This window comes from Pseudopipra pipra, chromosome 2 (assembly GCF_036250125.1).
Source record: "Pseudopipra pipra isolate bDixPip1 chromosome 2, bDixPip1.hap1, whole genome shotgun sequence".
NCBI classification, from domain to species: domain Eukaryota; kingdom Metazoa; phylum Chordata; class Aves; order Passeriformes; family Pipridae; genus Pseudopipra; species Pseudopipra pipra.
Window position 1 is genome coordinate 21030459 of NC_087550.1, and position 23938 is coordinate 21054396.

At 41.1% G+C, this 23938-nt stretch overlaps 1 protein-coding gene across 1 annotated transcript; it reads left to right on the forward strand.

Annotated features, from left to right (window-relative positions):
* Positions 1–1236: 1236 nt before the first annotated feature.
* Positions 1237–23645, forward strand: TOMM70 (translocase of outer mitochondrial membrane 70). The gene is made up of 12 exons (XM_064644282.1): positions 1237–1504; positions 9791–9964; positions 11239–11365; positions 13208–13317; positions 14631–14779; positions 15925–16132; positions 16723–16857; positions 17965–18072; positions 19094–19210; positions 20042–20139; positions 20490–20612; positions 21543–23645. The coding sequence occupies exons 1-12, from the start codon at positions 1256–1258 to the stop codon at positions 21694–21696; spliced, it is 1752 nt and encodes a 583-aa protein (XP_064500352.1). The 5' UTR covers positions 1237–1255; the 3' UTR covers positions 21697–23645.
* The last annotated feature ends 293 nt before the right edge of the window (positions 23646–23938 follow it).

The window sequence follows — 23938 nt, forward strand, 5'->3', positions numbered from 1 at the left end:
TGACTCAGAGTGCAGCAGGGCAAATTTTAGTTGGGGTCCTGAAGTATTTGCTTTGCAATCTTCCAGTTGTTTATATTTTCAGTCCTTTTTTTCTTCACTGCAATATGTTTCTTCACACATATTCCTTCCATTTCCCTGTCATCTACAATGAAATTTCTAGCCATGAGATGACTAGAGCTTTCTGAGTATAAAAACATATCAAAGACAACTCCTCTTCATCCTCAGGCAAATGGTCCATGGAAATAAGTGGAGACAGAAACATAAGCTTCCTCTGCCTACAGGTAAGGATGCTAAATGGGCATACATGCACATGTATACAACAAGTACAAAATTCCAGTACTGCATATTAAATTATTTTTATGACAGACTGAATTAATGACTTAAAGATGTTATTTATAAAAAGAATTGCTTCAAAATGCTCCAATACAAAGTCCTAGAAACTTTACATCAGCCATATTAGCTGAAACTACACAGAATCACAGAAGAACAGAATTACAGACAGGGTCAGGTCAGAAGGGACTACAGCGAATCACCTGGTCCAACCTCCCTGCTCGAGCAGGGTCATCCCAGAGCATGGGGCACAGGATTCTGTCTAGATGGTTCTTGAGTATCTCCAGTGATGGAGACTCCACAACCTCTCTGGGCAACCTGTTCTGGTCATCTGCACACTTCCTCATGTTCAGAAGGAATTTCCTGTGCATCAGTTTCTGCTCTTGCCTCTTGTCCTATCGCTTGGCACCACCAAGAAGAGCCTGGTTCCATCCTCTTGGAAGCCCACTTTTAGATATTTACACAGTTTAATGAGGTCCCCTCTCAGCCGTCTCTTCTCGAGGCTGAACAGACCCAGCTCCCTCAGCCTTTCCTCGTAAGAAAGGTGCTCCAGCCCCTTAATCACCCTCGTTGCGCTCCACTGGATCTTCTCCAGGAGCTCCACGTGTCTCTTGTCCTGAGGAGCCCAGAGCCGGACAGAGCAGTCCAGATGTGGAGTGCACTCCGCATGTGAGCGGCCCAGAACTCCTTCCGCACAACATCAGCCCGGATCCGAGGCCCCTGCAGCGTTTTTTGGGCTGACACCCCCGCCGCTCCCGCCGCGTCCCTGAGCCCCGCGGCCTCCCCGTGTTCCCTGGCCGGGGCTGCGCTGCCCCGCCGGGCCGGCAGGGGCGGTGCGGGCGGGCGGCGGGCGCGGCTCAGCCCCGCGCTCCCGGCGCGCCCCGCGTGTCCGCTGACCCTCCTCCCGCTGCTCCGCCCGGGCGTCATGGCCGCCTCGAAGCCCGTGGAGCCGGCGGGCGGCGGCGGCCCCGCGGGGCTGTCCCGCTGGCAGCTGGCACTGGTGCTGGGCGCGCCCATCCTGCTGGGCGCCGGAGCCATCTACCTGTGGGGGCGGCGGGCGGCGCGGCGCGGGAAGGGCGCGAGCGAGAGGAAGACCCCCGAGGGGCGGGCGAGCCCCGGGCCCGGCGGCGATGCGGGCTCCGGGCAGCCCGACGGGCCCGGGCACGAGGAGATGGTGAGCGGGGGCGGCGCCGCCGGGGGTGGCGGCAGGGACCGGGCTCGCCCGGCCGGGCGCGGGGGGCCGGGGCTGGGGCTGGGGCCGAGGTCCCGCGCGGGGCAGCGAAGGGGTGTTCGGCTGCGATCTGCGGGAGGGTGGGCAGGGCGGGCCGCTGGAATGGTCCGGGAAGCGGCTCTCGGAGTGCCGGTCCCGGAGGGAGGCGTGTGAGGGGATGAATCTCGGGTGGCATCCTGGTCGTGCTCCGCGTGACACGCCCGGCAGGTCACAGAATCACAGAATGGATCGGGTTGGAAAGGACCGCAGTGAGTCGTCTGGTCCAAATTCCTTGCTCAAGCAGGGTCGTGCTAGAGCACATGGCACAGGATTGTGTCCGGACGGTTGTTCTCCACGCCCTCTCTGGGCAACCTGTTCCAGCACCACGGTCACCCGCACAGTGAAGAAGTTCTTCCTCGTGTTCAGGAGGAACTTCCTGTGCATCAGTTTCTGCCGGTTGCCTCTTGTCTTACTGCTCTGCACCACCGAGCAGAGCCTGGCTCTGTCCTCTTTACACCCTCCTTTCAGATATTTATACACATTAATGAGGTCCCCTCTCAGCTGTCTCGAGGCTGAACAGACTCAGCTCCTTCAGCCTTTCCTTGTAAGCGAGATGTTCCAGTTCCCTCACCCACTGGACCCCTCCAGGGGCTCCGTGTCTTTCTATGGTCGCCCGGTGTGACCCGTAGTTCCTGGTCACAGTTCTGCCCTCACCTCGCAGCAGTCGAGATTAGCTTGTTTCCTGTGTGTTTGTTCCAGTCATGGTGGGACTGGTGCATGGGAAGGCGCATTGCTGAACGTGGATCTGACAATGTGCTGCTGAGGGGGAAATGTACCTCTTCTTCTGAGGTGTAGAATAGCTGTCAGTAAGTTGTGTCTGGGAATAGTGTTTTGGAAAGGAAATCTGTGATCTGTTGCCTGTTAGATGCTGAATACAGCAGGGGGGGAAAGAAAACAGAATCAAGATCATTTTAAAACGAAACATGTTCCACAAAGATACAAAAGCCCTACAGTTTAAGGAACAGACTTTAGGAAGAGTTTGCCTAAGTAGACATGCTCTCAAAAACTGAAGGACAAGAGGCAATATTGGAATCCACATCAAATTCAAATTCTCTTGCATATCTGTATGTAGAAAAATGCCTCTAAGGTGCCCTTTTTGCACATCTGCTGTCACAGAAGTACATTACCAGTCATGCTGCATTACTGAGGTGAGGTGCAGTTTACAAACATGTTTAAAATGATGGATTTGACAAACGGATTAGCTTTGATAAGAAAATCCTGTCTGGCATTTTCTTTTCCCATTCTTGTGCACCACTCTAAACGCTTTGAATTGTCAGACGACAGTTTAAATTTCCTGTCTGAAATGATCAGGAGGGAAAAAAATCGGCTTCCAAGACTGGAAAAAGTTGGTTTTAGCTTTGATCGTTCAGTGATGAAGATCAGTGTGTGGGCAGGCAGTGGCAGGAACACATGGGAGTGGTGAGGAAGGTGGTAACTTCCCTAACTGGTGAATCATGGCTACCCTAGGGCATTCCTGGAAGCATAGTGAGCTATAAAACCTATGCTGGACCTTGAGGCAGTTTCTTGAATGCAGTGATTTGTTCCTTCACGGGCACCACACACTACTGAGCAAGTTGTGTAGAGAGGACAAATTCAGACTTTGTTTACCATGGTAATTTTGGCTTGTGGCTGCAAGCAGCATCTGGCACATTTATGGAAGTGTGGTTGCTGGATGTGAGCTCTGGTTTGCAGCCTGCCTGTGACCTTTGTATAGCTGCAGTGGCTTCCCAGTTAGTGTGTTCGCTCTGGGTTTCTTGACTGTGTTTCTGAATTCCAGAATATAAAATCCAGTGGTTTGTAGTCATTCTGCAGTTGTACTTGAAGCAATCTCTTAAAACATTTAAAACACTTATATAGCGTTTGATTTAAAATATTGTTTGTCTAGGTATATCAGATTGCTCCACAAATTAAAATACTGGAAGACTATGCATCTAAGTTGTGTGGTATGACCCAGAGTTCTTTGAAGAGTGTAATTACACTGTAAAAAAATGAGCGATACTACTTAGAAAAACTGTAGAAGAAGTTACCAGATTTGACTGATGACATGAGATAATTGTCTAGCTGGTCAAAGTATGGCCACAGCAGGAAAATTAATGTGACTGCAAGTTTTCTTGACTGCTTTGTGTGTGGAGGATTCTCTTCCTGTTGTTCATATCCAAAGTGATGATGCCATGTGGATTTCATGTTTCCCCTCGTATTTTATTAGTTATGGATATTATTGATGAGACCCCTGGTTGAAAATATAACGATGCAGATGCTTTAGTTGTAAAACTACCTGCATTGTATTAGTCTGCCTTTCTAATGTGGTAGGGTATTTTTTTAAACTCAGTCTGATTTCACATACAAATCTGCACAGTGAATAAGAGCCAGTACTTCATTCAGTTGAAACACAAGAGCGGAGTCTTTCAGAAAGGTCAGTAATGAATTCACTACCAACAGCTGTGTCAGCTAATTATTCTTTTACTCATAAATGTAACTAAGGGCTTATACTTTTTTGTGAATTTCATTTAATCAGCCCTTGTATCCATGTGGTGCTTTGTTCATTGTTTCTGAAGACACGACCTTGGATTTTTTTCTTTGTTCTTTGAAAGTACGCAGGCTCTAAGATCTTCCTTGTTCTTTATTCAGACTTGTTACTATTTTGCATGCAGTTCAAGCTTTCCTTTTACCTGCTGCACAGGCCTCATATTTTTTTCCCAGGCTGTGTCTGCACTGGAGGCTTCTCCCTGGCATTGATGCACTGGTCAAGTGTGTGATCTGTGACTGACATTGTGTTGGCAGGAGCCCTTAGCATAGGTGCTATATTGGGAAAAGCTGAACTACTTTTGAGATTCCTTCTCCTGTAAGCACAGCTCCTCAACAGCACAGTAAACTGGTATTATTGGACCAGTTAAGTGATGATGATAAAACTACATCTGTGGATGACTCAAAGGTTGTGAAGTCAAATTGCATCTGTTAATTACAGAAGTTTTCGTTGTTTCTTGTTATTTCAATGGAATGTGTTATAGTTACTCAGTAACAGCAGTTGCTTTTTACGTGCTCTCCTAGTTTGTAGTGAGTACTGTATAACTTAAACATGTTGGAGCCCATCGCATTTATTGCTTTTGTTGATGCCCAGTTGATTAATGTTTTTTTACTTATTCCATAATACCTTCTTAGCAAGTTTTATACTATCCTTGTCTGACAGGAGTGAGTACTGGTTAGTCAGTGAGGTAATGTGTTGGTTGCTTCAGTATTTTTTTTCTCTTTAAGTTGAAATCACTTCATTTTGCAACTCTGTGGTAGCCCAAATCTCACCCCTTAACTCTTTCAGCAAGTTCATGGGGTAACCCTGTGGTTTTGGTATGTGAGGACGTCAGCCAGTGGCTTTGTGTACTGCAAAGAAAGCCATTTGGGTCCACAGCAGTTCACTGTCTGCACGTTTTTCTGTGAGCTGGATACAGTCCTTGAGTGCCCTAGTGAGTGAATGTGACCAAACTCCTTGTCTTTTGTGGTGCCACATATTGGGATCAGCAGCCAACTAGTGTGGCTTCTTTCCAGTGTCTGTTTTAATGGCAACTGCTGAGTGTTGCCTCTCTCACTGCTGTGTGGTTCGATCAGGGTATGATCAAATGAAGTCCCTTTGTCTAGATATATTCATCTTGGTACTTACTCTGAATTGATCTGAGCAAAGTATGTAAAAAGTAATTTCTATTGTACTCTGCACCTGTTGCCTAATAAATATCTCTACCGACCTACTCTAAATCTTCTGTTTCATGCCAGCTGTAGTGGACAGGTGTAGAGAACCCTTAAATGTGTGTATAATAGCAGAAGAACAATTGTTAGACTCTTGTCATCTGTGCAGTTTGCTTATTCGTGGTAGGCTTGAATGGCAAATTCATTTAACAGGATGGTGACTGAGAACATTGTCAAATTGTACTGTAAATTCAGCTTTGTTATTTCTAATTATAATAAATACATCCTTGCTTGCACTCTGAATTCACATCTTGGGCTCATATAAACATACTTTTCCTCATAGTGGTTTTAGTGCTAAGGAGACTCTTGAAGCAATTTTTACTCAGTTAATGCTTTTCAGTATAGGTTTGAAATAAGACTTGAAATGAACCTTAGTCCAGAAAAAAAATACGGGGAAAATTAGGTATTCAGAAAAGAACACCTTTTTTTTTTTTTTTGGTACGTCATCAAGAGGGTCCTCTCACTTGGAGAGAAAAAAGAGATCTAGACCAGGGCTTTATTTTTTTGTGAGTTGAATGAAGATGGCTGAAACAGTAGTACCCCTCCATGTCATCTGTCAGACAAGGGCTCATGCAAATCCTTTTCAGCCAAAAGAAAATGCTGAAACTCTCTGCTCATGCTTCTGTTGTCAATCACTGTCATGGTTGGCCGGCAGGAAATTTCTTGTTCTGCTTTGAATAACAGTCTCCCTCAAATATATAAAGTTCTGAACTGCTAGTTTAGCAATATTACCATTGCTGGGGGTTACTAAGCATTGTTATTCTTGCTGCTGGCAGACTGTTGCTGTAAAGTTGCTATTTGCATGGAGTTTCTGGACATTTTGTGAGGAAAGCATGTTTGCTGAGGTTAAAGTAGCTACTAAGAAATTTTTGTCAGTGCTGTCTAGTCTTTAGACAGGTAGCAATCTGCTTGTTTAGTTACCTGGATAACTGACAACTCAATCACACAAGTGTCCTTTGGCTTAAACTCTGTTAAGGCTTGTTAATGAACAGTTGCTGAAAGCAGTTCGAAGTACTGAGATGTTATTTTTTGGGTAACTGCAAATAACTTTTGAGTTATTTGTTTTTAACTTACTGTGAACTTACATTCATTTCATTGAGCTGGTTTGGTAGTTGCACAGATTCTTAGACCAGAAGATGACAAACGGGAGAGTTTTTCTTGCTCTATATAGACCTTCACCTTGGGGATAAAAAATGTCCAGTGCACCACATAGGATGGCAATGGGTCAGGTAAGGAGAAGCAGTGAAATTGGAAAATAAGGTCTAGAATCAGTACTTTGGCAAGGAAGTGGAAGAAGTGAGGTTTTTCCATTACTTGTGCATGAGATACATGAGGTTTGCTTGTATAATCAGTTTCTTATGTACATATCTTGTGTACATCCTGGTAGTAATTGAGAAGGACTGGAGGGATAAGAAAAATATTAAAAAATTTGCTTACAGGTCTTGTCAGGGTTAAATTTAAGACTTCACAAACTTTCAGAAACCAGTCTTATGTTAAGAATTAATTTTCATATTCTTATTTGGGCTGTCACAAAAAGGTTTTGCAGCATATAATGAGATGTGAGTGTTATATCTTTTAAAATAAACAGCCACCAAAAAACCTCTAAACAGCAAAAAAAAAAAAAAACACCAAAAAAACCCAACCAACCAAAACCAAACCCCAAACCCAACAAAAACACACATTAGATTCGGCGATTCGGTGACGTGCATACCGAGGGCTGCAGCAGAGTAGTTTGACTAAGGTTGCAGACATAAAAGTTCTGAGAGCTAGGAGTCAAGCTTAAGGCAGCATAAACAAACAAACAAATTGATTTCTTCCTTGCCATGGGCATTACCGATGACTTTATTACATAACAGCGTGTTGCGCTCTCAGTCCTGACTCCTTACCCCCAAATTTCTTTAATCATGGAATGAGTGCATCAAAGAGCAACAGTGGAGTCAGCACATATTCCGTGATTCACTTCTGTGTAGCTGGTTGTGTGGTCTGCAGTCCTGCAACTGTTACTAAAGGCTTACTCTGATAACAGAGTTACTAACTGTAATAACTTTGATATCCTGTTCATAGCCTCTAAAGTTTTTGGTCCCTGTTGAGCGCACTTAGGCTTGTCTGAAGACTTGATGCTTCCCAAGAACCAGCAGTGACAGCCCCAGACCTACAGAGTCTTGCTTCCAGTTAAAATTCCTATCCCACACCTGGCACTGGAGCAGCCATTGCACTTGCCTGTTATCCAATAGCTTTCATCTGTAACTCCTGTCTCTGTGCAAGGACTGTTGTGCGGGGCGATCAGAGTGCGTGGGATGGAGCACACGCACCGCTCAGCCTGAGGCACGTGTTGGGGTAGGAGATCCCTAGGCTGAAGGAATTGTCAGTGTTCACAAAGTAGTCATCTAATTGCAGTATAGGCTTAATCTCTGCAGTCTTAAATAATTTTCGTTCTGGGAACACATGTATGAATGTAGCCTGTATTGCGTGTTTTTCTTTTTTGATTCAAGTTAATAGGAAGAGCGTTGAATTTTGTAGATCGTATCACAAAGGGTTTGCTGTAGAAATGCAGAAGGAAAAATTCAAGCTGACTGTCATGCATTTAGGTTTGCTACATATGTGTAGCCCTTCCCTTAGTTAAAAGAGAAGCATTGTATTTTGAGCTAAATTTAAGATGTACTTGAAATAAATTTAACGTTTTCTGACTTTAGTTTCAGTTCTAAAGAAACAACTTATCAGATACACAGTTACTTGGCCCTCAGTAAAAATATTTGCACTCTAATTCTGGCTTATGTATCCATGAAGTTACACACAGTGTAACTGCTGAAGTTAATAATCTTTTATCAATTTAAATTTAAAGTCTTGCAGTAGAAAAATCTGAAAGCCATGCAGATTGTCTTGTTCTGTGAACAATAAAGATGGTGTAGATTGATTTCCTGTAAGCCCAGTGATTAGTGACTTGTGAGAGAAGAGCTTTTCTGGCAGTAGGGATATTTAAGAAATTCTCTGCCTTATATGGTTTCACTTGTAAGTCTCCCCTCAGGCAAGTGCCTGTAAGATACTTTTGTTCTATTTGTATGCCTGTTTTTATGTAGGAACTAAGACTACTACCCATAAGAATAATTATCTTATTCTCTCATGCCAGAATTGGGATTCAGGCCTTAAAAGACAGACTGTACAGCAACATCTGGCTTCTCTTCAGGTTTCCAGTTTTAAAAATCACCTGAATGCTAAAAATGGTCGGATTGGCATGAAGTGAGCAGACATGAAGGGGAACAGGCAGATGAAATGCAAAGATGCTTTCAAATTTGTGTTACAGTCACCTGGGTGTAGTTTGGTGCTGGTGGTGGATGAGAGGGGAGAGAAGGCAGAAGTATGGTCAAAGAGCTGCATTTACAATTTCCAGCAAATCCTAGATGATCTTTTCCATGCAGGTGAGATGTAGTGAATCCTGCAGCTTTTGTTTAAGGCCCCCAGTCTGTACTCTTTCCCTCCTCAGAGAGGCCAGTAGAATGGCATGTGTGCTCATACATCTGTTCATTTTGGTCAGGCATCTTAGCCAGAACTGCCCCAAAAGGTTGATCCTTGAAGCTAGGCTGTGAAAGAGGAGCAGAAATCCAGAAGGTCAAGGTTAGGATCTTTTGCAGCTCTGTATTTCTTGAATGTGGGTCATACCCCTTTGATAAAGAGAGCATTTTTACATCTGATTCCTTATAAACCACAGCGTTTGATGACTGGTGTAAATCTAGGGGTTACAGGTGGCAGTGTTAGTTTCTGCAGAAACAGAGGATCAACATGTGGTACAGAACACAAAAATGCCCTTAGCAGGGTCTCAGGACAGTTAGCAAAGTTTTCCATCCTCTGCTAAGATAGTGATGGTCCAGCACTTCTCCTTGGATGAAGCAGTGTGTAAAACTCTAAAGGAGTCAGCTATAAATATAGTTAATTTTGTCTAGTGTATGAAAGGCAAAAGAGCTTTATTTTCCTTACAGGTTTTATTTGTTTTGCTCAGTAGGTCTTTCCACAAAGTGTTTTCCATATTTAATTCATAGTTTGATGAGTCACCTCTAGTCTTATAGGCTATATTCATTTCAGTAGGAAACTCTTCTGTTTCAATTGCTTTGAGGGCTTTGTTGTCTTTGCACATTTAGTCTTTAGAGAAATAACTTACCTCATTGGTTCTTCTGATCACCAGCTGTGTAAGATTACAATCTGTTTAGCTTTCCAAACAGAAATCACTGCATTGTTTAATACCATTGTAGTGAATCTTTTGAAAAGGTTGTCTCCTATCTGATACACTTGCAAAAGAAAGTCTGTTGTTTGTTTCCAGGAAATGAAATCAGTGATATTTTTCAAAAGTTTAGGCTAGAGTTTAGATTCATTTTTGTACCTTTGAAGATCAGCCCTTAAGTGCATAGTTTATGTGCTGTGGTGCTTTTCTTACTTGAACTGACCTATCACTTTCTTTTTCAGAGCCCTCTTGGTAGAGCCCAAGCAGCCAAGAACAAAGGAAACAAGTACTTTAAAGCAGGAAAATATGAGTCAGCTATTCAGTGTTATACTGAGGCTATCAGCCTGTGCCCTCCTGAGAAAAACCTCGATCTTTCTACCTTCTATCAAAATAGAGCTGCTGCCTATGAACAACTGGTAAGAAATTTAAGATAATCATGTGTTTATTCAAAAATGTAGCATTATCAGTTTTGTATTTTGTCACTTCTGTACACTGAAAGATCCCAGGTGATGATATCTGCTGCCTGCACAACAAGATGCTGTTGCTTGCTGCTGTTTTTCACTAGCTCATCATACTTTTCTACATATAAATAAAATTATTTTCTGTTAACTACTCTCAGGCTATCTTATGTAATTCTTATGCATCCTGTTCTTCTAAGACAAGGTTTTAATTTCTTATCCTTTGGAACAATTTTCTTTTATATAAGTTGATTTTGCTTCTCTCTACTAGTTTCTTTAACTGTTAGGTGAAAGGCCAAATATTTTGGAAGAATGCTACTTCAAAATTTAAACAAAGAAATCCTGGAAATCCTACTAAAGGTCAAGACCTAAATTTCACACATGGGAAAGTGACATTTACTTGATAGCTGAGTGTACTTGGTATTAGTTTTAGAAGTCAATCAGTGTTGCTTATTACAGTATCATAGATTTGCTTATGAGGTCAAGTTAGTGAGCTTTATAAAGGAATGGAAAAATGGCTTTGTGCAGTCTGAAGTATCAAGTGAGAGACTGATTAGAGAAATCTGGTGTTGGAGGAGGGATAAAACAGTTCTTGTCTAACACAAATTCATGCCATAATGAGTCTCAAATATGTGTGGTCCCTCTATTAGAAAAGCCTGTTTTGAAATAAACTTTTTTGTCTAAAAAGTGCTTTAGCACTTTGTTAAAGTTGTTTGTTTTCATTATATTTCCATCTTCTTTCCTTCTAGATGTTTTATACCAGTCTTTCAGTCCCAATGTTACCTCCTGCAAGCATCTTTGCATGAACTCAACTGTCTGGTTTAATTTTCCTATAGGAATTCCTTTTATCAGGCATTGGAACGGCCTACCCAGAGAGGTGGTGGATTCACCATCCCTGGAGGTTTTTAAAAAGAGATTGGACGTGGCCCTTAGTGCCATGATATAATGGGAGTTGGATCAGGGGTTGGACTTGATGATCTTGGAGGTCTTTTCCAACCCAATCTATTCTATGATTCTTTTCTGCTCTGTGGCTTTTCTGGTGCAGGTGGCTTGCAGTGGTGCCCAGGTAGTTTCTTATTGAGAAACTTGCAGAAATAGAAGCCAGCAGGTAGAACCAGAGCCCTGGGAACTGCAGCTCCTGTCGGGTGCACATGACCCAGAGCTGGTTATGGAAAGCTAATACAGTGCAGCTGAGTGGGGCCTCTCTCACTGTGGTGTTTTTCTACCCGCAGCAAAAATGGACAGAAGTGGCACAAGATTGCACAAAGGCCGTTGAGCTTAATCCTAAATATGTAAAAGCTCTCTTCAGGCGTGCAAAGGCTCACGAGAAGCTAGACAATAAGAAGGAATGTTTAGAAGGTGAGTGTCTCATGATGTGCGTACTTAAAAGTGGAATTAACTCTGGTGCTTTGGAGATGGTAACTTCTGGAATTGTTTTGGGTTTACTTTTGTAGCTACAGTAATACAGAATTATTAAAACCACTCTTAGCTACTGCAGATACAAATCATTCCTGGTTAAAAGGCAAATGAAATTTTCAGCTGTGCTCATTATCAAAGAAGGACAGAAAATAAGGCAGTGCTTTGACTGGCAAATCTAACTGTTAGATTAGTTTCATTATGTGTAACAGCTAGGAATTAGGTCTGCTAAATTAGAAGGTAAATAAGATGTGGAAATTTTATCCACCTGTCTGTTTATTTGCTGGCAGAATGCCTTTATGCCTTTTAAGACCATAGTAAATAGAAAAGGACAACTTAGTTCATTTAGGTACTCCTTTGCAGTCACTATCAGCTGCACTTCCAGAGTGCTATCACAAAATGTAAAACCTTATGGAGTTGTGACGAACTGCCAGCTGATAAAAGCCCCAAGAGAGATTAAGTGTCCCTGTGACAGTAGAACAGCTTTTAAATGTAACTTGTGTTTTATGTCAATAGCATGTTGGTGACAATTATTTCAGCCTTTGTTTGTGTTTGACTTTTAGCTTGCAGTTTTTTCAGACCTGAAATTTTCTTGCTTTTTATGAACTACACAGTTTTTCTGTAATTCTGCTTTTACCTACCAACCACTTCTGGCCAGTAAAATCCCAGGAAGTAGGATATGTCCATGTAGTGGAGGAAAGCAAAACCCAACAAACCCCAGAAGACCCTTCCACTGCCAGAAAAAAACTCTCCAGTGATTCCTGGCAGTATAATTTGGGAAGGTGTTGGTGCTGCACCCAAGCCCAGGCACTAGTTTGCTTTGGGCAAAGCATGTCTACTGAGGTTGTACAGCTGCTCTTTCTGGGTGTATTCCCGGGGACTCCCATGTGCATCCTGACCATGCCAGAATTGCAGGGAGTTTCTGCAAAAATGATGGCTTTATAGTCCCTATAGCAGTGTAGAATTACAGAGACTGTACTAAAACTCCAGGGTAAGACGTTTGCTTTTCAAGCTTATTCAGGCAATATGCTGCTTGAATTTCAAGGCCAAACTCTGTTCGTCTTCACTGGTGTTTAAATGAAAATTAAACAGGAAAAATCCATGGTAGTTTTGCATTAACTAGAGGATCCAGAGAAGGAGTGTACTCTAGGAGCACATTTCACTCTGCAAAGCACGATTCAGGCAGCAGTGGGTTAACTTTTGCAGAGGTTTCTATGTGTGAATGAAAGCAATGTGATATGGGTTGGCACTTTAAATAGGCCAGCAGGGTATTTCTCCTTGCTCCATTCCAAAGTCACGGAGGTGAGCAGAAAAAATTGAGATATAATATGGGAAGATTTCTTGAACTGAGGAAGAAGTAAGATGTGATGAGACTGACTGAGAATTTTAAAAGTAGAAAAGTAGCACGAGTCCCAGAAGAGAAGCTGTGTTTGTATTTTTATTTAATGTGAACATAGTATGAACATAATACTACCCTCCAAGTTTCAAAATGGGGGAAGCCCCTGATGGAGGGATACATTTTCACTGTCCATCTAAGTGTGTCTGTCTCTAGATAAAAACAGCAAGAGAAAAATAAATGTAATTTCTTTCACTCACTATCACAAAGTCCTTTTATCTCAGGAAGATAATTTTAAATACAAATTGATGTCTTGGTAAATACAGCAAACTGAACACTGGCTATTGCCCTTGAACAGGATGTGTATTAGTTGCAACAGTGGCACATTTTGTCATTTTCCAGTGACTATCAGAATTTCTTTAATCTCACTTTTGTATGTTGTTTCCTAGATGTCACTGCAGTCTGCATTTTAGAAGCCTTCCAAAACCAGCAAAGTATGTTATTAGCTGATAAAGTTCTTAAACTCCTGGGAAAAGAAAAGGCCAAAGAGAAATACAAGGTAGGACTTGTGATATTGCTGACAAATTGTTATTTCACCTGACTAGTTGTTGAAACATTGGTTGTTGGCATTCTGGCAATTGTGAACAAGTCACTGTCTTCATCTGCTGAAGTGTAAGAAGCGACAGGAACCATGTTGCACAAAGCTGCTATTGTACCAATGTTATTTTCCTTTGGGACCTGTCCAAAGTTTTTGAAACCTCAGTAGGGAAGAGACATCTACTTCTAACAGTTGTTTCCATTTAGTAATCAAATTTATTCTGACATTCAGGAGACACCCTAAGATGGTGTGCTGCCCTATGTGGTGCTTTTCTGAGGTTGCAACTAAATGGAAACTGGATGTGTTGGAACAGATTTCTTTGCATGAACATTTGGAAACTGCAGAAAAGAGAACTATGGGGGTATAGGGATAGCCAGGAGTAGTCATTTTAAGTGGCTGTAGGTTTACAGCAGGTATTAACACCTTCTTGCTTGTTATTCAAACATTCTTCCTTGTTTTTTGATGGTAGTTGAAGTACTGAAATCCATGTTGGTTTTGAGATGCTGAATTTCTTTCCTACAGAAACTCACATAAATGTGTGATGTTGAGGTAGCAAAAATGAATTATGCTATTAGTAGGGTGGTGACAGCATCACAAAATAGATGTGCTTCAGAAGAGTGCATTCAGTGTTTTCTTGCAGGGCAGATTGAATTGTCATTTTTGTGCGCAGTGTTTATTTTGAGCAAGAAGTATTTTTTGGCTGTAGAAAAGATTCTGCAGCTGAGAGGTGTTGCTTCTGGGACTTTTGGTAAAATGTGCGATATCTGGGCCAAGTTCCACACAGAACTAGGATATTGCCTTATTAGTCTCCATTGTAATGATAGACAGCAGCTTCTCTTGGCCAAGTTGGAGAAAAGAGTAAATTGCTGTTCGGAATCTACTTGAATTCAGGCTCATGCTTAAACCACCAGCTTGGATTTTTCACTCAATTTATGTGCATACTTACTGCCTTGGTACATCTACCCGATGTCTTATGATATCCTAAGAGTCCTCATTTCTAGCCACATATGCAGAAAGATATTATCTCCCTCCTCCCTGGAATATCTTCACTTTATATCCACTGATAATGGGTATTGCACTGGGATCTGAAGCTTAAAGAATCCCTAAACGTCAAACTGTCAAATTGAAAATATTAGACTATCAAATGAGATAGTGAAAAGTCATACATTGGTTCTTGCATCAATTTCTTTTTGTAATCACATTTCTTATCCATTTCCATCTTTACCATCTGAATTTACCATCTAATTACTTGAAATTACATTTCTCTGTTTCAGAATCGTGAGCCTCTGATGCCCTCACCACAGTTCATTAAATCCTACTTCAGTTCTTTCACAGATGATATAATCTCCCAACCTTTGCTTAAGGGTGAGAAATCAGATGAAGATAAGGATAAGGAGGGAGAAGCTTCCGAAGTAAAAGAGAAGTGAGTGTACAGTACAGTTGGGAATTGTTTGGTACTGGAATTAAGTTTTCAGTGATTTGGACATTTTATTTAGTGTAACGTGCTGTTTTTATAGTGCTTGACAAGGGAAATCCTATGATAAATTATATCAGTATTAAAAATGAAATCTGGGTGACAGCTGACTGACTGGTTCTAAACCTCCACCAGACAGAGGAAGGACAATGAGATTGGGAAGTTATGCTGAATATTTACTACAGTATGATAGTAAATCTTAGGAGATGGGAGGACTGGAGAGTGGTGAATGACGCTTCTGGAGAGAGGAATATTTTACACTGAAGGAGTGTTTCCAAGGAGGAGAACAAGTTAGCCTTTGGATTGGAAGGGGGAAGACAAGCTAGGAAAAGGGTATTTTTAAATGAAAACTATGAATTTACAGCAACTGAACCTGAAAGGGTGTTTTACCTTCCTGGAATCAAATTGCCCATAAATGAGAAGTTTGTTCTGACACAGAAAAGCTTGAGGGTTGCTTTGTTTGGGCTTTTTTAGTGGGGCTTGAGCACCACATAAATGGTTCTTTAGCTTACTATGCTGCTTTCAACTTTATTTTTGGAAGATAGCACTGCTATGTTACTAATGGAAACCATTGCAAACAGCATTATGATTTTCTTGTAAAGTAAGATAGAATGTCCTGATCTGCAGGCAGATTCACTGAATCCAGGACACAGCTGGAAACAATACTGTGCTTACCGTAATATTTGCCCTTAAATCCATTCTTCCACATATAAGCTGCAGATTGCTAGGTTTAATATTTCACTTTTCCTGACCTGGAATTCCACCCCAACCCTCTTGTTTCAAGGCAGAGATTATTGCTGTTCTTCATGTGAAAAAAAAAACCAAAATGAAAACCAAGGGACAAATGAAGTTCAAGTTCCAAAGCTTTAAAACATTTTTCTTCTTTATTTCTGATGTAATTTGGCCATTCTTTGCTAAATTGTTTCCCATCTACGATGGCTCCCTCCAGGAATGGATGTTTCAATGGAACTATGCTAGTGCTGTAACAGTGTAGCAAAAGTTAGTATTTGTAATGATTTAATGAAAAATCTGAATTGAAATTGTAGTGTCCAGTAAAGGCACGTAGATATATGACTGTTTTACATCATTTACAGCTCTGGCTATTTGAGAGCAAAACAATATATGGAAGAAGAGAACTATGACAAAATCATCAGTGAAAGCACAAAAGAAATTGAAGCAAAGGGAAAATACATGGCAGAAGCTTTGCTCCTGAGAGCTACTTTCTACTTACTTATTGGCAATGCAAGTGCTGCCAAACCAGACCTAGATCAGGTCATCAGCATGGAAGATGCAAATGTGAAGGTAAGAATTTGTCACAGCTGGATGGTAGTTTGGGGCTGAGAAGTTAGATGATAAACCTAGGATATAGTTCAAGAGGTTGTTTTTCCAAGTTTTCAAATATTGTAATGGAAGTCTTCTTGTTTATTTACTGTTTTGTCTTTTTATTCCTGACAAATTGTTTTTTTAAGGGCTTGTTGGTTTTTGAGGTGCCAAGTAGTACAAACTAAAGAACAGGGGAAGTTTTATGAATTGGAGGGTATATCCACTCTGAAAAATCAGTTCACAGATAAGTCAAAAACATTACTTGCACTTGCATATTCAGCTGCTTCAAAAAACATTGATCTATCTGTAAGCATAGGAATTAAAAAGGATTTTGGGGGGGTGTGAAACTCCACTGAGATGGAAGCATAAGCTGACATATTTGAAATTAAGTAAGGGAGTTGATTTATTTAGAAATAAATAAATGTAAATAATAATATGAAACTTATTTCTGCTTAGAATAATTGAAATCCATCAGTGGGAGAAACTAGTCAAATGAAAAATTTGCTGTAATTGAAATGAAGCCTTAAATGTGGAGGAACACTGGATGTTTCTTTGACCATGTTTTACAGCTCCGAGCGAATGCCCTGATCAAACGAGGCAGTATGTATATGCAGCAGCAGCAGCCTGTGCTGTCCACACAAGACTTTAACATGGCTGCTGATATTGATCCTCAGAATGCAGATGTTTACCACCATCGAGGACAAGTAAGAAATATTTCAATATATACTAAAAGGAAAAGTGATCAGTACTTCATTGAAGACACTTTATACTGTTTGTGGCAGGAAAACATGAATTCATAAGTGGGAGCTTTTGAGGAATAAACACACAGTCTAATTTGCAGGTTCAGGCCAGGCAGAAGCAGTTTATTTCTGTAGCTATAGGGAAGAATGCAGAGGAACAGAGGTTCAACGCTCCATCAGTATGACCTCTGATATAAAAGTACATAAGCTGTTCTGTGGAGGGGCCTGAATGGCAGAGCAGCATCTGCACAGGGGGAAATTACAGCGTGTTCCTGAAAACACCTGCAGCAGTGTGGCCTAGACTTGCATCTGTTCAGCTCATCCCTGCTGTGTCCTTGACTAATCTCTAGACCTAGAAAGGCCTGCTTCCACAGACCTGTAATATGAATAGTGCTGGCAGTAAAAAGGAACATTGTCATAGGCAGATATGCTAAGTCGTATTTGTAAGGAAGACTTCCATGGATCAAGTGTCTTTCTCCATGAATTCATTGCATCTCCTTAGTGCTCAGAAATAAAAGTGGTGCTTTGTGTTGATTGAAGGGAATAAAAGTTTCCTGCAGATTGAAAATTAGTGTTTTACCGTAGTTTCACGGTAAAGTCAGAGAACGATGAAGTGAGCTCTACTCTTGTGGAGGAATGAGAGTGGCAAAACAAAACAAAAAAAACCCTCAACCAAACAAAAAAAAGTTGAAATGCAAGCTGGAACAGCCGAAATGTTTCAGCATTGAAATAGTCCACAGACATTGACTACGGAGAGGCAAAATGACTTGAGAAAATACAGCATAGCTTTGGAGCCTGGACATAATGCTAAAGCAGTAATGGCAACAGTCTAAAATGCAAGCATTTCCAATCTCTACACACAGACATTGCCTTCTTCTGCATGTAGCCAGAGTTTCACTGGCAGCTTTCATATTTTATAGCAGTGATTTTAGTTACGGGTTCTGTAGGTTTCTAGACGGTTCTGAAACTGTGCTGGAGATGATATGAGTAACTGACACTAATTGAATTATCACCTAAGTGTCTGAAGCACAGATGAAATACAGAAATAGGATTTTCTTTCATTCTGACTAGCTGAAAATCCTGCTTGACCAAATTGAGGAGGCTGTGGAAGACTTTGATGAATGTATCCGGTTGCGACCCAATTCTGCCTTGGCTCAAGCACAGAAATGTTTTGCTCTGGTAGGTAACTTGCTTGTCTTTATCTGGGTGTTTTTTCTTTAAAGAGTTCTGGAAAATATACTGTGTTTCTCTGGTTTATTCCAATTTAATAGAATTGGAATAAAATTTATTCCAAAATAAAATTTTCTGTTTTGTGGGAGAGGAACAAAAAAATCTTCATTCCAGTTGGATCACATAAAATTGATATTTATAAAGTTTTACTGTCGTGAAAGACTCTCATCTTCAAGAAACTGGAAACAAACTATCTCAAGTTAGTGCAATGACTCAGTCTGCAAGAATCTTCTCAGGACAGCTTTGCATGGTGTGAACAAGGAGGAATGCTAGGTTTGGAATTTCTAGGCATTTGAAATAGAGAGAGGCTATCACAACTATCAGGCCTTATGACTTCCTGCTTTCACCCCTTTTCCTCTCCAAATCCAGAGGCTTGGACATGTGGTAGGTTCCCAAAATCAGAGTGTACAGCCATGTCACTGTCTGGAATTTATCACAGAATCAGAATGGCCTGGATTGGAAGGGACCTTAAAGATCATCCAGTTCCAACCCCCCTGCCAAGGGCAGGGATACCTTTCACTAGACCAGGTTGCTCAAAGCCCCATCCAGCCTGACCTTGAACACTGCCATGGATGGGGTATCCACAGCTTCTCTGGGCAACCTGTTCCAGTGCCTCACCACCCTCACAGCAAAGAATTTTTTTCCTAATATCTAGTCTAAACCTGCCCTCTTTCAGTTTGAAGCATTCCCCCTTGTCCTGTCATTACGTGCCCTTGTAAAAAGTCCCTCTCCACATTTCTTGTAGGCTCCCTTCAGGTACTGAAAAGCCACAATTAGGTCACCCCGAAGCCTTCTCTTTCCAGGCTGAACAATCCCAGTTCTCTTCTTTATATATATATATATGTGTGTGTGTGTGTGTATGTGTATGTGTGTGTATGTATGTAAACTTTGAATTATTATGATGCAGGTCTGATTACCCTTTTTGTAGTATGATAATATGTAATATTTTTCTTTCTTTTTTCATGAATAGTATCGCCAGGCTTATACAGGAAGTAATGCTTTGACTGTGCAAGCAGCCATGAAAGGCTTTGAAGATGTCATTAAAAAATTTCCAAAGTGTGCTGAAGGCTATGCACTCTATGCTCAGGTATGTTTTTCTCACTCTTGAAGAAAATGCTGCATTCTTTTGCATTTTTTTTCTTGGATAACATATATTTCTTCAAATAATATATGCAGATTTTTGATACTGAGTTCTGAGATAACACATGCTGTCTTGAATAAGCTGCCTGCATTTATGGTTATGGGTTGTCTGGGGTAGAGGAAGTAGAGGGAGAATTAGTGGAGCAGAATATAGAGCAGAATAATGAGAGTGAGGGTGGTTATTAGGAGACAGAGGTCATTCCTGTGTGATTCCCCCCTTCCTGCATGTGTGTGGCATCTCACGTGATGAATGTCAGGGTTTCTCTAGGTAATTTGGGAGTTAAATGTGTGGAACTGGGATAAAAGTTTTGTTTTGCTACAAGTGTCCTGGTTTAGAAAGCTGTTTGGAGTGCACTTGTAACGGAGACTGTAATTCTTCTAAGAAAACACACTGCTGGTTTTAGTAGGACATATGAGATGTTCTGATTTTAAGTAGGTAGGTAATACAGATGCCTTTCTTTTTGAAAGAAGTATATTTGGAAAGGAAGAACTGAGGCTTCCAGTCTGTTAGAATGGTTTTTAGTTGCAGAACATAGTGTGTTGCTTCTGAACCTCCCATTACAGGTAGTACTGGGGTCAGTAATTCTTGCACTTCAAGCCCAGCAATTTTCTTGTAAAGGAGCCTCAATTTTGAACCTTAACTGATGTGCCTGACCTGCTCTACAATAAAAGAACTATATCCAATTACACATTGTCAATATGGTTTTAATTAGAATTAGCACAGTGCAGAGTGCATGCTTTGGTTGCTTATTGACATGTAGTTTCTCTTTTGATGCAGGCACTAACTGATCAACAGCAGTTTGGCAAGGCTGATGAAATGTATGATAAATGCATTGACCTTGAGCCAGACAATGCTACTACATATGTTCATAAAGGGTATGTATTGAGTTTGCAGTCCTTTTGGCTGAGGGCAGTTGGCATATTCAGATGATTCAACCTGAACTGAATGTTTCAGCTTTGCGTTGAAGTTTTTTCTTTCATAAAACAACATGTAACAGGTCTTCTTGGGAAAAAAACTGCCTTTCTTTAGTGTTGTTAAAGTGGTAGCGTGGCTCATTGGAGGTGACATTCATATAGGTGTTTTTAAAAGTCATGAAGTTACTAAGTTACTGCCTACCCCACATTAGAAATGAAATACACTATACGTTTGGGATGGTTTTGCTTACCATGATCAGGGTTTTCAGAGGAGTATGTGAAGTCTGTTTGAAATTTTCTTTCTCTTCTAGTTTACTTCAGCTCCAGTGGAAGCAAGACTTAGACAAAGGGTTAGAACTCATAAGCAAGGCCATTGAGATTGATAACAAATGTGATTTTGCATATGAAACCATGGGAACGATTGAAGTGCAAAGGTAATGCTGAATTGCAGTGTTAAGAGTTCTTAGTTACTTTTGAAATTACAGTAGTTCTTTAAATTTCCTTATGGATCATAAGTGTTAAGGTCTTCTCCCTGGTGCTGTGCAAGGCTAGCTCTCACCCAAAGTCCTGATTTCTGTTCTGTTACTCTTAGGTAAAGCCTTCCATTCTCTGTAGCATAATTCTGACTTATGATCTGACAATTTCACATGTTCATGACTTTCATACTTATTGGACAACATGCAGATGAGTCTGTGTATGTTTAAATACATCCCTTGTGCATTTAAAGTGACTTCCTTAATCATCACTAGGCTTCACTTGTATCTAATGTTGTCCTTAAACATAATGGGCCATTTGTACTGAAGGTCCTGTGCTGTTCTCTCCTGTAACCAACAGGACTGCAGATTGCAAGTTCTCAGGGTACCAAGGAAACACTAATGCACTGTTCTGTAACACTGTATTGCAATTGGGCAAAAGTTTGGGGTGTAGCTGAGAGTATAGTGGAGTCTTTTTTTAATATGCCCAGTCATCAAAAGGATGAGAAATTTTGCAAGCTTTTCCTGTTTAAATAACATGCTTCTGTCTGTGCAAGTTTTCCTCTTACGTATACAAAGACTTTTGAAGGGAGACAAGAGTTCATTCAGTTGTCCCAGCATTATCTTTGTAGTAAATAAACTTGGTGTCCTGGTGAGAACATTTTATCCTGCACTGCCACCCGTGGGGGCTCTCAAGAGGAGGGCTGTTTAACAGCTGTCCTAGTTGCTTAGCCTTGGTAACAGCTTCTCTCAGTTCTTATGGTGGTTCCTCCTGAAGTCCTCTTAAGTTGCTGGCAGGGGAGAGTGCAAGTCCTGAAGGCAAAAAGATGTTGCAGAGATTAAAAAATTGCTTTGGCTGTCTTAATTGGACTAAATTTTCATTTATTTCAGAGGTAATCTGGATAAAGCCATTGAAATGTTCAACAAAGCTATCAACCTGGCCAAATCTGAAATGGAGATGGCCCACCTCTACTCCCTCTGTGATGCTGCCTATGCCCAGACAGAAGTTGCAAAGAAGTATGGATTGAAACCACCGACACTGTAAAGGAACAAGGAGGAAATGGCCTTCTAAAGTGAAGTTGCCCACTTCAGCCAGCCCTAGAGACGCTGTTGCAGACCATGCTGAATGGTGGAACTTAGTTTTTTCCCGTTCATGGTGTTGTCATTTGCTACATCTGTTAAATGTTTAGGTGTTGTGGGAGTGGTTGTTCAAGGAAGTATGCAGTGCTGCATCTTGTTCCTTCTGCAGCAAAAACCTTAAGGCGTGTTAAGGGAAATAAAGTTGCAGGGGAACAAAAGGAAGATATTTTGGCCATGCAAATAAAAACTTCACACTGGTTCATTTTGGGTGATTACGTTGTGGGCGATTTTTGCTTTTTCAAATAATAATACAGCATGTGGGGTTTTTTCCTGTTGATTTTAAAGGTAATACTAGTCAGTGCTGTAAAATAGATTTCTTTTTTATATCCTATTAATCCTTGAGGGTTGATTTTAATTTTACAAAAAGGCAAAAATTAATATTCAAACTTTAATAATAGAGGGTTTTTTTAAGTCAGTAGATGTGGAGAGAATCCCTGTAAATATATGCAAGCATGCACAATCTTCCCTTAAATTCCCTTCCACCTTCTGCATAACTTAGAAATAGTCCTGTGGCAGCTATTAGGGAATTAATTTGATAGTCCTTATCTTCACCTCAGAAAGCCCTAGAGAACTGATTAGGAGAGCAAGTAAAAAAGGTTGGCTGGGGAAGGAGGTCAGGTAACACTGCTTCAGCATAGACTTCACAGGAAGAAAGGCTGTGTTCCTGTGCAGCAGTCCTTACTTGAATGTCATGGGAAGTTGTTCTGGAGGGTTCAGAGGGACTTCCAAGAACAGAAAGTACTGCTGGGAGTCAAGCTCCCAAAGGTAAGGTCATGCTTGCATATAATCTTTGTAATCTCTGATGCTTTTGCATAAATGTAACAGACCATCTAAATTCTCTTCAGTCTCTAGAGCCTGCTGTGTTACTGCTCCTTTTAAGAGCCCCTTTGCAGAATTAAGTGAGATAAGGAACAAAGCATAGGCTAAAACTTCAAATAATGAATATGGAGTCTGCACTGCTTTCCTTGTTCCATAGACTTTGTCTTATCCGAGATTACAAATACTGTAGAAAGGAAGCAACTGTGCTGCAAACAGGAGAGGGGCGAATTGTGGAATAGTCTTCCTTTAGTTAGGAACTTCACCCTTGCTTTGGGTGTGGAAGTCAGTCAGTCCATCTTGCCTCTCCCTGGGTTGATGTGGCTGGATAAACCTCATGCAAATGATGTAGCTTAACTTATGACACACTAGTTTGGGCTTCTTTCCATCCTGAAATCATAGATTTGTTTGTGGTGAATTGTCTAATGTATTTAATCTTTTAAAGAAATTAATGATGCTGTAGTCAAACTGTCTTGTTCTGTAGTTGTGCCACCATACAGCAGCAGCTTGCATTTTCAACTTGACCTTCCTTTCTCCCAGCAACTACAGTTGAGAATTCAAATGGTGGAGAGTAGACATAAAGATTTAATCATTCTATTTTAGCTAGCTCAGTAGGTGATCTGAAATCATAGCACTGGTGTAGAATTGAAGGTATGGGAAGGTACTGGCAGCTTCTAAGGGCACTGCACGTAACAAGTGTCAAATGTCTTCTCGAACTTCCAATCTCTGCATCAATTACCTGAGAACAAAAATATGCCAGACTGAGGAGTCCTGTTCTCCTGAGGAGTTTTTATTCGCATGGCCTTATTTACATTGGCATTTTCTCCTCATCACCCCACCTGTACCCCATTCCTTACCCCACCCAATCAATTAAGGGAAAAAAGCATGTGCTGTCAATTACTAGCATTCCAAATCATCACAGACTTTTGCCTGTTCTTGAACTAGTTTGAAACTGCACTGAAAGGATGCATTGTCTGTAATTTTTTTGTAAATGACATATCACCTGTAAACTGAAAAAATAAATACTACCTTCAAGTATCTCTCTCTGACATGTATAAGAACAGGTTTTGATGGAAGTGTTCTCTGCTGTGGTGAGCTCTGTGCTTATTTGATGTTGCTCCAAATCTAGGACAAACTAGTACTGACTGACTCCTTATCATCTGCTCTCACTTCAACCTTTAAGAATGAGGAGGAGATGTGGAATCAACAAATCTGATCTTCGCTTGCTTCCGTCACCCACAGAGGTATGATCTTGAGAGCTAAGATTACAGGGGAAAGGAAGTCGAGCCAGGAAAGCTGGGAGTCTGAGTAGCTGACATCCTGTTAATGTG